Below are 13,034 nucleotides of genomic sequence, written 5' to 3' on the forward strand. Positions count from 1 at the left end.
ACTTCATCCAGCCTCTCATTTTCATCCCCTTCTGGAGAGAGTCAAATTAAATATGACCATGAATGAAAAGAGCTAAGGTCATAGAGTATTAAATCCAGGCTTCAGTGCAGAGGAAATTCTGAAGTTTAATCTTTTGCTGAACGTACTCCGGCATCGAGCAATCCCGGTGACTAATCCCAGTGTCCACAGCCGCCTGGCATGGCCGGAAGATGTTTCAGAAATGACCATCTCAGATTTCAGCAAAGAGCAGCTCTCGTGGTCTTTTAATTTCATTTTCACTTAAGAAACTCAATGTTCAGTTCTGCCCCACTGCTCAACACTTAAAGGGAAACTCAGTAAATTGTCATTGCAGATAGCAATTAGATGAGTTATGTAATAGGCTGAGGCCAGATGATTTTTTTCCTAGGATTCTTGAGACTGTTTGCCCCTCACTAGAATCATTAGAAGGGCTCCTCAAATATGGAGTGAATTTTAAATTGAGCCCCTGCAGACAAGTCCAAGAACATGGTTTGCTTTTTCCCTGTGAAAGGATGTGTTACTGGCAAGTCTTTTTTTTAATGTGAATAGCTAGGCTTCTGTTTTCTGAAGCCTACATCTTATTTTTTTCCATAGTGATGCAAAATCCGTTGTCAATGACCATATATCAGTATTAGCAAGAATTTTTCCAAGTGCCCACAAACAAGTCAAATAGAAGATGCGGGCTTCCCTGGTGGCGCGGTGGTTGAGAGTCCGCCTGCCGATGCAGGGGACGCGGGTTCGTGCCCCGGTCCGGGAGGATCCCACATGCCGCGGAGCGGCTGGGCCCGTGAGCCATGGCCGCTGAGCCTGCGCGTCCGGAGCCTGTGCCCCGCAACGGGAGAGGCCACAACAGTGAGAGGCCCGTGTACCGCAAAAAAAAAGCAGATGCTTTGTGGTTTGGAACATCCATCTTCATTCACTAGTATTTTATAACTCTCAGGCTCTTTTAGTTCAGATGGATTCTTCCCTTTTTCAAGACCTCTAGCCCATATTTGACTTTTATTAATCCCTGGGTTATTGGGGACCCTCAGACTGTGAATGCATTTAGTCATATAAAAGTAGATGCGTGTAGATATACAAAGCTTGGGCATTTTTCTTGTAGGACTTTCAAGATCTGATACCATTTATTTGATTTCTAGCCTTGTATTGGCTTTATTGTATCTTTTTCTATTCTCTGTATTGATAATGGTTTCTTAATGCTAGTTAATAAAATCTTTCTCTGCTTCTTCATATACAAACTGAGAAAGGAAAACTACTTCTCAAGGAGTAGGATGGGAGACATTTTTGCCAAATTGTTAAGAAGGCAGGGTTTCCTTTGCCTCCCAGCTGGGGATCCCTGGTCTAGCTGTTAGCGATCAGCTCAGCTTTATAAGAACCTACAGGAATGGTAGGTATTTGGGCCTCCTCTTCGCAGATGAGGAAACAGGCTAAGAGAGTTTAGGGAACTTGACCAAGGTTGCACAGCAAGTAAGGTAGAATCAGGGTGTAACCAAAATCCATCTGTCTGTAGCTTGACTTCAGAGGCCTATGTGCTGTGAAATCGTGCAACCAGGGTCTGACTAAGCAAGCACAGAACGAATCATTATTATTGCCATCTGTTATTATCTACTGTGTTGTTTTGCTATTGCATTTTTTCCTTAAAGAACTATAAATTATCTGTATTTGAGTAGTGTAACACCTCATACCTGTTCTAAGGAACTCGTTTACGTTTCCTATAACCATATTCATTTTCCTTTGATTTTTCTGGATTTTATCTTGTCCTGTCTCTTTACCTAAGCTTTTGCCTAAGTAGGTGAAAATACTTCTTCTTGTTTTCAGAGGTTTTTACATTTGTCTCCGAACATTTTAAATACACTTATGTTTTGAGGGCATAACTTTCAGGCAGTATTATAAAACTCAGATGTGTAAATTATAAAAAAAAATCAGAAATCAAAGGCAGTAGAATTGGAGAACAGCTCAAGAGCATAGCATTTTTATAGAATTAAACATGAAGGGCAAATTTGCATTCTGAACATTTTCACTCTTTGCAATGTTTGTCACAATTTTACACAATTCAAATAATACTTTGACTGTTACAGAAATTCGAAGAGAATGTAAAACAAACCCAAGTTTGAACTGGAATTAGACTTAGCAGTTTAAAAAAAGAACTTGTGGAAGAAAACGCGTTGGTCTTGGTAATGGGTATTCTTGTATAACTGCCAGAAATGGCTTCTCTAAATACCACTTTTTATTACCTTTACATATCATCTGGTATCCTTATTAAACGTGCTGGGATATCTTTTAAGAACCTGAAAAAGATACAGAGGCCTCCTGGTTCTTGCTTAAAGCTTTTGATGTTTGTCTTTTTTACACATTAAAATGCCAGAATGGTAGCAATAAAATTCAGCCCGTCACTGGTATTTTAGTGGAACTTATTTTTTCATACTAATATTCATGAAATAGTAAATACATGTAAATATTTACAGAATATTAAATATCACCCTTGGATGCATAGACACTGGAGCGGATTCTTTCCACTAGACCCTGGCTTGGCTATGACAATAAACTTTTGGCCATGAGACTGTCTTGCTGAAATTCCGTGTCGCTCTTTTAAAATGTTCCTTTCTGTCCGCCTCTGTGAAGGGGCCGCGTGGTGTATTATTTAGCATGCTGGCCACTGGTAAAAACATAAATGCCACCGTTCTCATATTAACCCCAAAGTTTCTAAGACACTAAGGCGTGTCTTGGATTAATGGTAGAATTTGGTAGTTCTGAAGTATACACTCACTGTTCAGATGGTTCCTACATGAACCAAGCTGAATCCTCCACGTTTAGCCATGCTTGAGGAATGTTCCAGATACACTCTGAGGGTTAAATCATAGAACACTTTCTCGTGTTCCCTCGTGTGTCTTTTAAAGGTTGGCAGGTTTTAGCATAGCTGTGTTGTTGGGGATTTTTTAATAGGTTGCTTGTAAAAACTTGAATACGTTCCATCTTGGTACACTAAAAGAGAAGCCAGCTAAGACAAAGCAGAAACGCAACAAGAGTTAAACAAGAAGTTTGGCTGTTAGCCTGCAGGTTTACACACTGCTTCCGAGAGTCTTGAAAATAAGAAGCAGAGGAAATCTTTGCTCTTATCTGTCTGGGATCCTGGCAGAGAATTTGAGGACTGCAGCAAGTACCCAAGTTTTCTTCCATTCTCTCGGGGCCTTTTCAAATGAATCCCTGAATTTGCAACAGAGACCTTGACACGGCTATGTCGAGCACTCTAGGAGTCTCCACTGGGAAATGACTCTTTGCCTCCTTGGAGGCAAGACAGATTTAAAGTTCAATAAAAACATAATGAGTAAATCATGTTTATTGAGCATTACAAATGTTTTAATCTCCGAAATAAGTCTCAGTTGTAATATAAATTTTTGCTTTACTCCAGTAAATCAGGAGGAAATTCATCATCCAGTTTGGGTGACATAGTACCTAGTTCCAGAAAATCTACACCTCCGTCATCTGGTAAGTAGGTAGTAAGTGCTGAACAGTCCATACTGCATTTCATGCTTTCCTCCGTCTTTACCTAGTTGTGTGAGTTTCCATAGACTGAATCACTAGGTTAACCCTTGAGGTGTTCAAAGGGATCAGAAATGAGTATGGCCACCTGGAGTTAGGAACAATTGGGGCAACTTTCTTTCTGGCTTTGAAAGAAAAGAAACGTTGTCAGTGTGTTCACTGCTTAGATGATCAAAGTCATGAGCGGATTTGACTTTCTAGCCCTGGCCACCGCCATGGTCCCCCGCAGTGTCACGGGCAGTAAATGGATGAACATACACCTACAGCCACGCTTGTAGGAAGAGTGAGTACTGTTTTCTTTCCAAAGTGCTGAAGAAGGACACCAACATACATGTGAATGTCAGATAAACAATGAATAATATTTTTAGTATAAATCAGCATTGTACCAGACATACTTGAAAAATTTTTCATTGTCTAGCTGAAATTCATTAACTGAATTCGTATTTGCTCAATCTGGCAACTCTGCCATTCTGTGTTGAACTTGGAGTTCTATACACACAGGAGACGAATTGGTCAAATTGGATGAAAACCCATGATCAGAGTCTTAGTTCGCTAAGAGGTGCAGTTGGGGGCCAGAGTAACATGATAAGGGTTGGCCAGTGGAGCTTCTGTGTATTTCTAGGAAGCTGGAAGTGGGACGAGGTCAAAGACACAGAAGCATGCATCTGTGGAGAAGTCAAGGAACAACGTAGTTGCACTCTGACTGCCTCAAGAGCAGGACCGCCCCCTTGTTGCCGATGATCATGCCTTGTTCCTGGATGCTGGCAGCTTTTAGAGACAATGCCGGGCTTCTTAGTAAAAACTAGAGGACTTGTTGAGTGAGCAAAATCTGAGCACCATCAGAAATAATTTTAGAAGGTATACTGATTTCCAAAACCATGTACTCACAACTAGCAATAATTCTAAGTTGCCCCAAATTAAGTCAAATGATATGTTTGAAAGGAAGCATCGAAATCCTTTAGGTACGGTGTGAGGTTGATGTCTTCTCTTGATGGTTGCTGAGTAGATATTCCCTGAGTGCCCAGGCGAAAGGGGGCTTATCTATGCCCTTTCTCCAATGGGCGGAGTTGCAGGGATTATGATACAAACCTTAGACTCTTCCTCTGTGTCTTCAAAACTGTCCCGGAGAGTCCTGAGGGCTGTCACGAGGCTCCAGAAATGGGAAAACGCCAGTTCACATTGTGATAAAGTAGCAGCTCCGGCCCCAGACTGTCAACCCCACTTCCGTCAACCGGGAGGGTTTTTCCATTCCCTGTAACCAAAATGTAGCCTTCTCAACGTTTCGGCCACATAACGAGACCTGGCACGTGCTTCCTGAAGAATAAGTCAGTGTGTTTGGAAAATAACATTTCATTTTTGTAGCCAGATGTTAGGCATTCACGTTCAATTAAGAGTTTCATATGATACAGATGAGTTTTTTATTCAATGTCCTGCGATCAACCATAGTGGAAAAGAATATAAAAGAGAATGTATATATATATATTATATATATATGTATAACGGAATCACTTTGCTGTACAGCAGAAATTAACGCAACATAGTAAGCCAACTATACTTCAGTTTAAAAGAAGACAAGTTAACTACGAAGTACGTTCTTTAAAACACGGATAATTTTTGTTTTCAGAAAACAATCTCTCCATCATCTTTGCCTTACAATGTGGAAATGTTGACATTTTTACTTGGTAAAAAAAATTAAGACCACAGTGTAAAGAAAAAGAAGAGACTGTAAACTTCACTCCCTGAGCTTTATACAGAGACAGGACTTTGGAATCACTTTTCTGAATCCCAAGAGTAGAAAACACTGTGACTAAGTGAACAGGAAATATTAACCAACTGCAAAATGTATAATAGGTCCATCAGGCTCCTGCTATAACTTTCGTATCAATACTACAACTTACTTAACTGAAGACATCAGAAAATTCTACAGAGAGAGCCTTCCACCCGGCCTGCAGGGAACCCTGCCTAATCTATCAAATGTGGATCGGCCTCCTATCATCATCGTCATCTTTGTTTCCCGAGGCCCTGCCTACAATTCACCTCACTCATCGCAAGACTAAAGAACAGAAGCATTTGCTCAGAGGAAATATAACTGGAGGTTCTCCAGGATGTGGAAAAGGAAAAATTTCCACCTCACCCCTGGGGAATGAGGTAGTAGTTGGTCGCACAGCACGTACCCCATACGTACACATGTGTGTCCGCACCCGCTGCCCCAGCATGCCGCTCAACTCCACCCAACTGTCTAAGATTACGTCTAAATCTAGAGTTCAAGAAATGTTCCCAAGGGTCTCTGCCCAAATAAATCATTTTTAAACTAAAGCGTGCTAGTGAAGAAAAGAAGCTCTTTTTTAAAGGAAGCAGTTTTTCCCAAGTAAAGACTAAAGTTTGCCAAGGTATGCCAATGCGAGTATGAAATTAGAAAGGGGAACATCTCACCTCTCTCAGCACAAGGAGAACCATCTGAGCCTAATAAAGTATATGCAGAACTATGAAAAGAGTTGAAGGTGCCTCTTAACGCACAGTAAATTTCTTTAACGTGTCCTGAAGGTAGCCAAATGTTTCAGGATTCTGCGTCTCAGGACAAACCCAGATGCTTTTAGATTTCAGTTAACCAAAATCAGGACTAGTAAATGGCAAAGTCCTCAATTTAGGATTTTGAGCCCTTGTGTCCAAATACAGGTAAATTTCAAACCTGACTCAGGCTATGTGAGGGGGCAGCCGAATATCTGGGCAATGGCACAGCTCACCTTTTTACACGTTTCCACTCTTCCTTTAAATAAAAAGCCCAATGGACAAATCATAAAATTCAGTTCATGAACTTTGCCATCCCAGGGTCCTGTCAACAGTGACAGGCCATTAGGTATCCTCAATTTCAGAGAGGCTCTCAAGGGGACTGTCCCTTGAACGTGGCCTTTATAAGTAAGCCCTGTAAAAGACTAGAAAGGTAGAAGCATGTGGGAATTGACCACCAAAAGGGAAGCTTATTTGATTTGGCTTAAGGCATACTATAGGAATAATGCAAAACTGAGCCAGATCCTCTCCATCTCATCCAGGAGGACGTGAATAACGTGCTCCCTAAATTGGGATTCAGGGAAAAGCCTCCTCGGGTGGTATACAAGTCAGCATCCGTTCAAACCACTAGGCACGTTTCATAACGTTTCCATTGTACAACACGTGCGGAACCTCTTAGCTTATGCAAAGGCGTAGATGGGGCAAAGAGAAAGGCATACTTACTAGGTATGCCTGACTGTATACCTGAAATTAACTCATTGTGTTACGCCTGTCACGGGAGAAAGAGCGTTCTTACCTCATCTTCATGCAAGCAAGAGCTGACATTTGCGACACTGTGCTAACGTCCTCAGGTGTTCGCTCCATCCCAGCGATTCGACCTAATCAGATGCAGAGGAACGGTTCACCAGGAGAGCCTAGTTTTCGAAAGGCTGAGTGAATCATCTAACATCCGTCATAACCTCAACACTGAAAAAATAACGTACGTGATGCCTGTCAGAGGATCTCCAGGCGTTTGGAAAGGTTCCGGGCGGCTGTCAGGAGCACCAGGGCAGCTTATTTTCACAGGGAATGGAAGCTAAGGTTCTGCAACACTGAGCCATCCGTCCTTTCGCAATAGTCAGTTTGGTCCTTAAGTCTGAATGTACTGTGGTTTTTGTTAAGAGAGCTACATGTGTGATATGATGCTCTCCCGGGGCGAGTAGATTTCTTCCTCTCTTCTTCTACTTGACCTCACCTAAAGGACACAATAATTTCCTAGTGAGCTCGGCTCTGTAATATCTTCCTGAATCCTGGCACTGAGGACACGAGCCCACTTGGGAAGCTTAGGCGATCGGATGAGGGCACCGGGATTGTGGCGGGACCCCGGCCGGAGAGTCATACAGCATCACAGAGGCAGAAGAGCTAGATGGCAAGATTTCATCAGAAACAAGTCCCTTCAACTCTGAGAATTTCTTTTCAATCTTGAAAAACAAGAGAGTTGCAGTTGATTTTCTCAAATGCCTTCCAGCCCTGATTCTCCCGAGGGTCGAATTCTCTCGTGATGGCACGTGGAGGCACAGTATAAACCTCACGGTGAGATGCTGGATCTTTCTTCATTGGAGACTTAATTCTCCAGGGCTCTGTCTTCAGAGCCCGAGAGTTACAAAGTTGAAAACGTGTGGAACCACAAATCGAAACCCCTCATTCTCCAGATGAGGAGGTCGGTGGCATGTTCTCTCGGGTCTGCCCGCCCTTCTGCAACTGCCTCTCATGTGAATCCAGTGAGTTTATATAAAATCTTCGGGAGGCGCCTTAGGTCGTTGTATAAGATTCGTTTCATTTGGACGTCATTGGATCCAGTGGTTTCTAATCAGTCTTCAGTCAGGCCTGCCTCGGGGGTGCCCACGTCATCGTGAAATCATTTTCATCTGGTCCATCCTGGTTCCCTCCAGAATCATTTGCCTTGTGTATAACTTCTTTGTGTTGCTGGGTTTAGGATTTTCTATTCTCTCTTTCCCTCAAGTGCCTGTTGTGATTTCGGTGAAGCTTTTCACGCTGCCCTTATTTTCACACAAAACCAAGCGCGGTAAGATAGCAGAGGCATGGTGTGGTAAAGGTTTCCCGTGTAGTTGCTGATTATCTGAAAGCTGCTTTAAGCTCTGGGAAGAAGTGAAGGTGTTCTGTCCTGTTACTCATAGACAGTTGATTTGGAAAATACCGTATTATATTTGAAACAAAACTACAACTTAAAAACTTGTTTGTCTGAAAAATCTTACTCGAGAGATGTAGCATGAAACTAATGTGTCCAAGCACACAGATACTATGAGAGCATCTTTCTGTTTGATTTGATTACATTCTTCACGTGCTTTACCTTGAAATTGTACTTTGTTTACTGTGCTGAGCACTCATGATAGATCTTTGACTGTGGTTAGTTTTGTTTGCTTTTCGTTTTATTTTTTTGATAACCGATTTTTCCTCTCCTGTCTACCTGATGATTTTTGAATTGTTTGTCTGTATATAGCTATAGACATAGATGCTACTGGCTTAGATGCAGAAGACAATGATATTCCAGCAAACCACCGCTCCCCTAAACCCAGTGCAAACAGTGTAACGTCACCCCACTCCAAAGAGAAAAGAATGCCCTTCTTTAAGAAGGTAACATGAACTTCCAAGCTTGCGTCTGTCCACGTGCTCTGCACCACGTCACATTTCTAGTCCTGTGGACTGTCTGCGTCCTTGATAAAGCCAATAACATGCATGCTTTGTTATTCTTTGTCTCTTTTCCATGCTGCTGTAGCTAAGCAGAAGCAGAAATCGGTAAGTTCACATTGACATAAGCTGTGTTTATCCTGCCCCTGGCATCATTAGCATTCAATCCCACAGTTTTATTCGATACAATCAGTTCTGTCCTGTGAAAAGAACCTATCAAGCCGCTAACTGAGTCCATGCATTTCCAACCAACTAAATTCAGTGAGTGACCTGTGAAAGCACCATCGCAGTACTTAGCCTTTTTGATGGAATAATATCTACCCCGCCAAGGGCATTCGTTCCAACATTCAAGGAACGTCAAACGCTGACAACTCCATGGAATGCACCTCTCTTGTGCATGCTTCTGTCTCTTTCTCTCTCTTCTGCAGAAATTTAACTGATAATCAAGCCTATTAAAACCATCATTATATTCTGATTTATGATACCCAGATACATAGCTTGTACTAAAACATTTTTTTCAATTCTTCAATTTTTAATTTAGTCAGCATTTAAACTTCTCATCCACTAGGTGCAAAATCTGCCGATGAACAAGACCAGTGGGAAACTGCAGGCTTGTTTTGGCGGTTTACTGTGAGTTTCTCCTGTTGTCATATATAAACCCTCTCCCGATGTTACTCAGACCTCGGCGTCCTCCCTGTTGGATGGCGGCACGGCGGCTATGCGTGCGTAGAGCCTGTGCCGCTGGCCGACCAAGATGCTACCCAGTGATGTTTTTCGTCCCCTGACTGGAAACTAGGCTATTTCTGCGCTCCACTGATCCCAAAGTCTGTTTCCTCCAGCACATTTTGTAGCTCCAAAGCGTTATTTTCTAAGGATACCTCCCCTACAATCCCCTTCTTTCCTTCCCTTCTTTTACACACCACTGCCCGCCGCCTGCTGTGCTGTGCTGTCTTTTAGAGTTATTCTTTGTGACGTCAGCAAGTCCGGCACAACCTCTCATGACACTCAGGGGTGGAGTAGAATCTACTCCCCCTTCGACTGTCCACGCCCTGAGCTCTTCTCTGTGCACAAGGATTCTGCCCTGTGGAGGAACTCTGAGTCACCAGTGAGGTGTCAGATGCTGAACTGTGTTTCGTTCTGTTTTTTAAGTAAATTATGGTTGCTTTCATCATGGAAGACCTAGCCACTCCAGGCACAGACTAAAACACCTGGATTTTTGTGTGAACACCGAAAGCCCCAGCTGGATGTCCATCCACGACAGTGGGTCCATGTCTCTGGTTCTGTCTTCTTGTCACGGCTAAAACGTGCAGCCAGGTGACTCACAGTGTTCAGAGCAGCAGAAACCTAGAAACGCAGCATCGCTCAGCTGCTCTGGGCTTTACGGAACAGCGACAGGAACGAAAACCACGTTCGTTGATAGGTTTTTGAAGTTTGCTGACTCTTAAATTCCAGAATTTGAAAAATGTTTATCATAGTTCTTCCACTAAATAATTGGAACGCATTCCACTTAGCAGGAAAGGTTAGATGAAAAGGATGGTGTCACGATCCATAGAGCACAGAGTACCAGTATTCCATCAAATAAGGTCACTTCTGCTGCCCTACTGCTAAAGAGGCTGATGTACCAGCATGGGTAACGCTTTGCAGTCACAAATCGAAGGAGCCCAAGACCCGTCCAGTACTGGGCCACTGCGTATTTAAAGACCTGAAATAAAATTTCTTGGGAGCTGTTCCTAAAATGCGTGCAACTTACAACAGTGGAAAAGGTCTTCTTAGACTGCATAGTTACAAGGACTTGGTTTCTAAACACTTTCAACGTGATCTCAGGTGGTATAGATGTGATGATTTCATGAATGAATTTGGCAATAATTTCATGAATGAATTTCATGTGATCATTTCACGGATATGCTTATGATGCCTTCGGCACCGGTATTCATTCTTCTTACGTTACTGATGACGTGGTCAGCTTCCATGTAGCGTTCAGAAACCCAAAGAAACAGCCTGAGATGCAATGATAAGATTATTTCCCACGTTTTAGGTTGCTTTTAGAGTGGTGCTTGTGTGGCATTTGTGCTGTCACCGTATTATGTTTGTCTTGGTGGTTGTTTTTTTTTCCTTCTGTTTAAAAATGTATTCCACCTTGATTGTGTCTATTAAAATTCACTTAACACTAAAGTTTCCAGCAGTCAAATCTGACAGCCCAGTCGTAGTAATATTTTCTCGCCTTGGATGAGATTGTCTGTGACGATCGGCAAAAGCTCAGATGGAACCTTTTGAATTCGAAATGCTTTCTCATCCCCTCCCCCTCCCCCCCAGTGAGTTAAATTCGATCAGAGTCAGAAGGTTCGTAAAGGGCCATTTTAAGCAACAGTGACATGTTCTGTCATGCAGCAGCCTGGTACACTAATAACATTCACATTTGCGATGTGTATCAAATTCTCCAAATAGTTTGGAGAAGATTTTTCTTTGGGTCTGTGTGATTCTTAAAATATATATTTTTTTCAGACACTCCTCAATGCAGGAAGATTCCTGTCACCATGATTTGTTTATCCCAGTGTCTCAGGCCATAGCCCTTTCTTCTACATTTAAAAAAAAAAAAAAAAAGTCATTTTTTGGGTCACTTTAACATTTTCTGCCATTAAAATAGGGGATTTTAAGATCATCAGACAAATGAGTTATCTAATTTTGGGAAAAAGCTTTCTTTTCGTTATTTTATTGGAAGCAGGAGAGCTGAAAATTGTTGCAAGTTTTAGAAATTGCTACAAAATTAGGTCCTCCCCCTGCTCTTCTAAAAAAGAAAGAAATTATCGTGGGAGGGCATGAATTAGTTATGTAACAGAAACACCTCCTAAACAGTTCTTAAGAAGCATATGAGATGTGCAAGATGACAATGAACCTTTTGAGGCCACGGAGGCCTGCTTGGATATATTATCACACACACACAGGAACCACCTTCCCTCCAAGGCACATAAACCTTACATTGCGAGTGTTTAAGTTCCAAGGGATAGAAACCAAAAATCTAAAAATGTGAGTCCCTCAGCTGTGAACAGTGATCGCGATTCCCTCTACTGGAACAAGCGTGCAGGTGCATCTAAACTCTCACAGCAAAACAGAAACTGTCAAGTATTTGGTAATGTTTTGAAATGAGGTTTTATCCAGGTAAGACCAACATCCAGGACCCAACTTCTTTTCCTTGTAATTAACCACGTGAGGTCTGATCACGCGACTCTTGAGAAAACTCAGATGCCACCTGAAAAGCAACATTAACCTCTAGTCAAGCCTAAGAGCACCTCTCCTGCATGAGGCATGTTTCTGTCTGTTCTACCAACTAGCTTCTGTTTAAAAGCAGCCCCTCCTGCTTTAGGAATGTGAGGAGCATCTTTTAAGGAGAGCCAGAAAACTGTAGAGAGCTCAATCACTTCGAGACGTGAGGGAAATAAACCCACCCGGTCTTGGATTGGGTTTATTTAGAAAAAGAGGCAAGTGAAAAAAAAGGAAATGTCTGGAAAGGTAGTGCCTCGTATAGCAGAGTTGAGACAGAACAGTTTATACATAAAAGATTTGAGTTCCCTCTGCCTTTTAACCATCTGAAGGCATCTCCTCTCTCTCTGCAGACAGAGCACACCCCTCCTTATGACGTGGTCCCTTCTATGCGACCTGTGGTCCTGGTGGGCCCCTCTCTGAAGGGGTACGAGGTAGGTAGCTGCCCTCGGGAGTACCCTGGACCTTGCATGCCGAACTGCTTTGCAACCCCACCTCCCTCTCCTGACTCTTGAACTTAGAAAAGAGCTGCAGCACTAAAGCATGTTGTTTTCAAGCCACGGTGTACATTGCTACCTGTTCTGTTCTATTTTGTTTTCTTGGCTGTCGCCTTGTGAGCTACAGTTGACTCAGTCTGGAGAGAGAGTATCAAATGGAGAGTGACTGAAACCCCTTGCAATGTCATTAACTGTCAGTCCGAGGGTTAGTTTGGGGAACTTTGTCTTTCTGATTGTTACTACTGTATCAGAGCTCAGCGACGGAAGACAGGGGCAACCTCACATGCTACTTTTTCCCAGCGGAAAGCCCAGGTTTTCAGACGTTGTTAAGGGTAGTAAAATTGTTTTCTCAGAGTTAGTAATATCTTATTGTCTCTTACTGCTTACTCAATTGCAGGTCACAGATATGATGCAAAAGGCATTGTTCGATTTTTTAAAACACAGATTCGAAGGGCGGTGAGTATTTCAGAATTCTGGGTTTTGTGGATTTTTGTTGTGAAGATGATGAAACCTGGGTGGGACAGG

General features: G+C 42.5%; 1 protein-coding gene across 5 annotated transcripts in view; it reads left to right on the forward strand.

The window, feature by feature from the left end:
• The window catches only part of CACNB2 (calcium voltage-gated channel auxiliary subunit beta 2), a 396,022-nt gene that overhangs the window by 353,550 nt on the left and 29,438 nt on the right, over positions 1-13,034 (forward strand). For 2 of the 5 annotated variants that reach the window (XM_024750058.1, XM_024750059.1), the window contains 4 exons: positions 3,428-3,504; positions 8,567-8,700; positions 12,366-12,446; positions 12,907-12,965. In XM_024750058.1, coding sequence (XP_024605826.1) covers positions 3,428-3,504; positions 8,567-8,700; positions 12,366-12,446; positions 12,907-12,965 — 351 coding nt within the window. Of the gene's footprint in view, positions 1-3,427; positions 3,505-8,566; positions 8,701-8,842; positions 8,863-9,322; positions 9,385-12,365; positions 12,447-12,906; positions 12,966-13,034 lie in introns of all 5 variants that reach the window. The other 3 variants (XM_024750061.1, XM_024750062.1, XM_024750060.1) reach the window with 2 other exon arrangements.

This window comes from Neophocaena asiaeorientalis, unplaced genomic scaffold (assembly GCF_003031525.2).
Source record: "Neophocaena asiaeorientalis asiaeorientalis breed wild unplaced genomic scaffold, Neophocaena_asiaeorientalis_V1.1 scaffold4, whole genome shotgun sequence".
Lineage (NCBI taxonomy): Eukaryota > Metazoa > Chordata > Mammalia > Artiodactyla > Phocoenidae > Neophocaena > Neophocaena asiaeorientalis.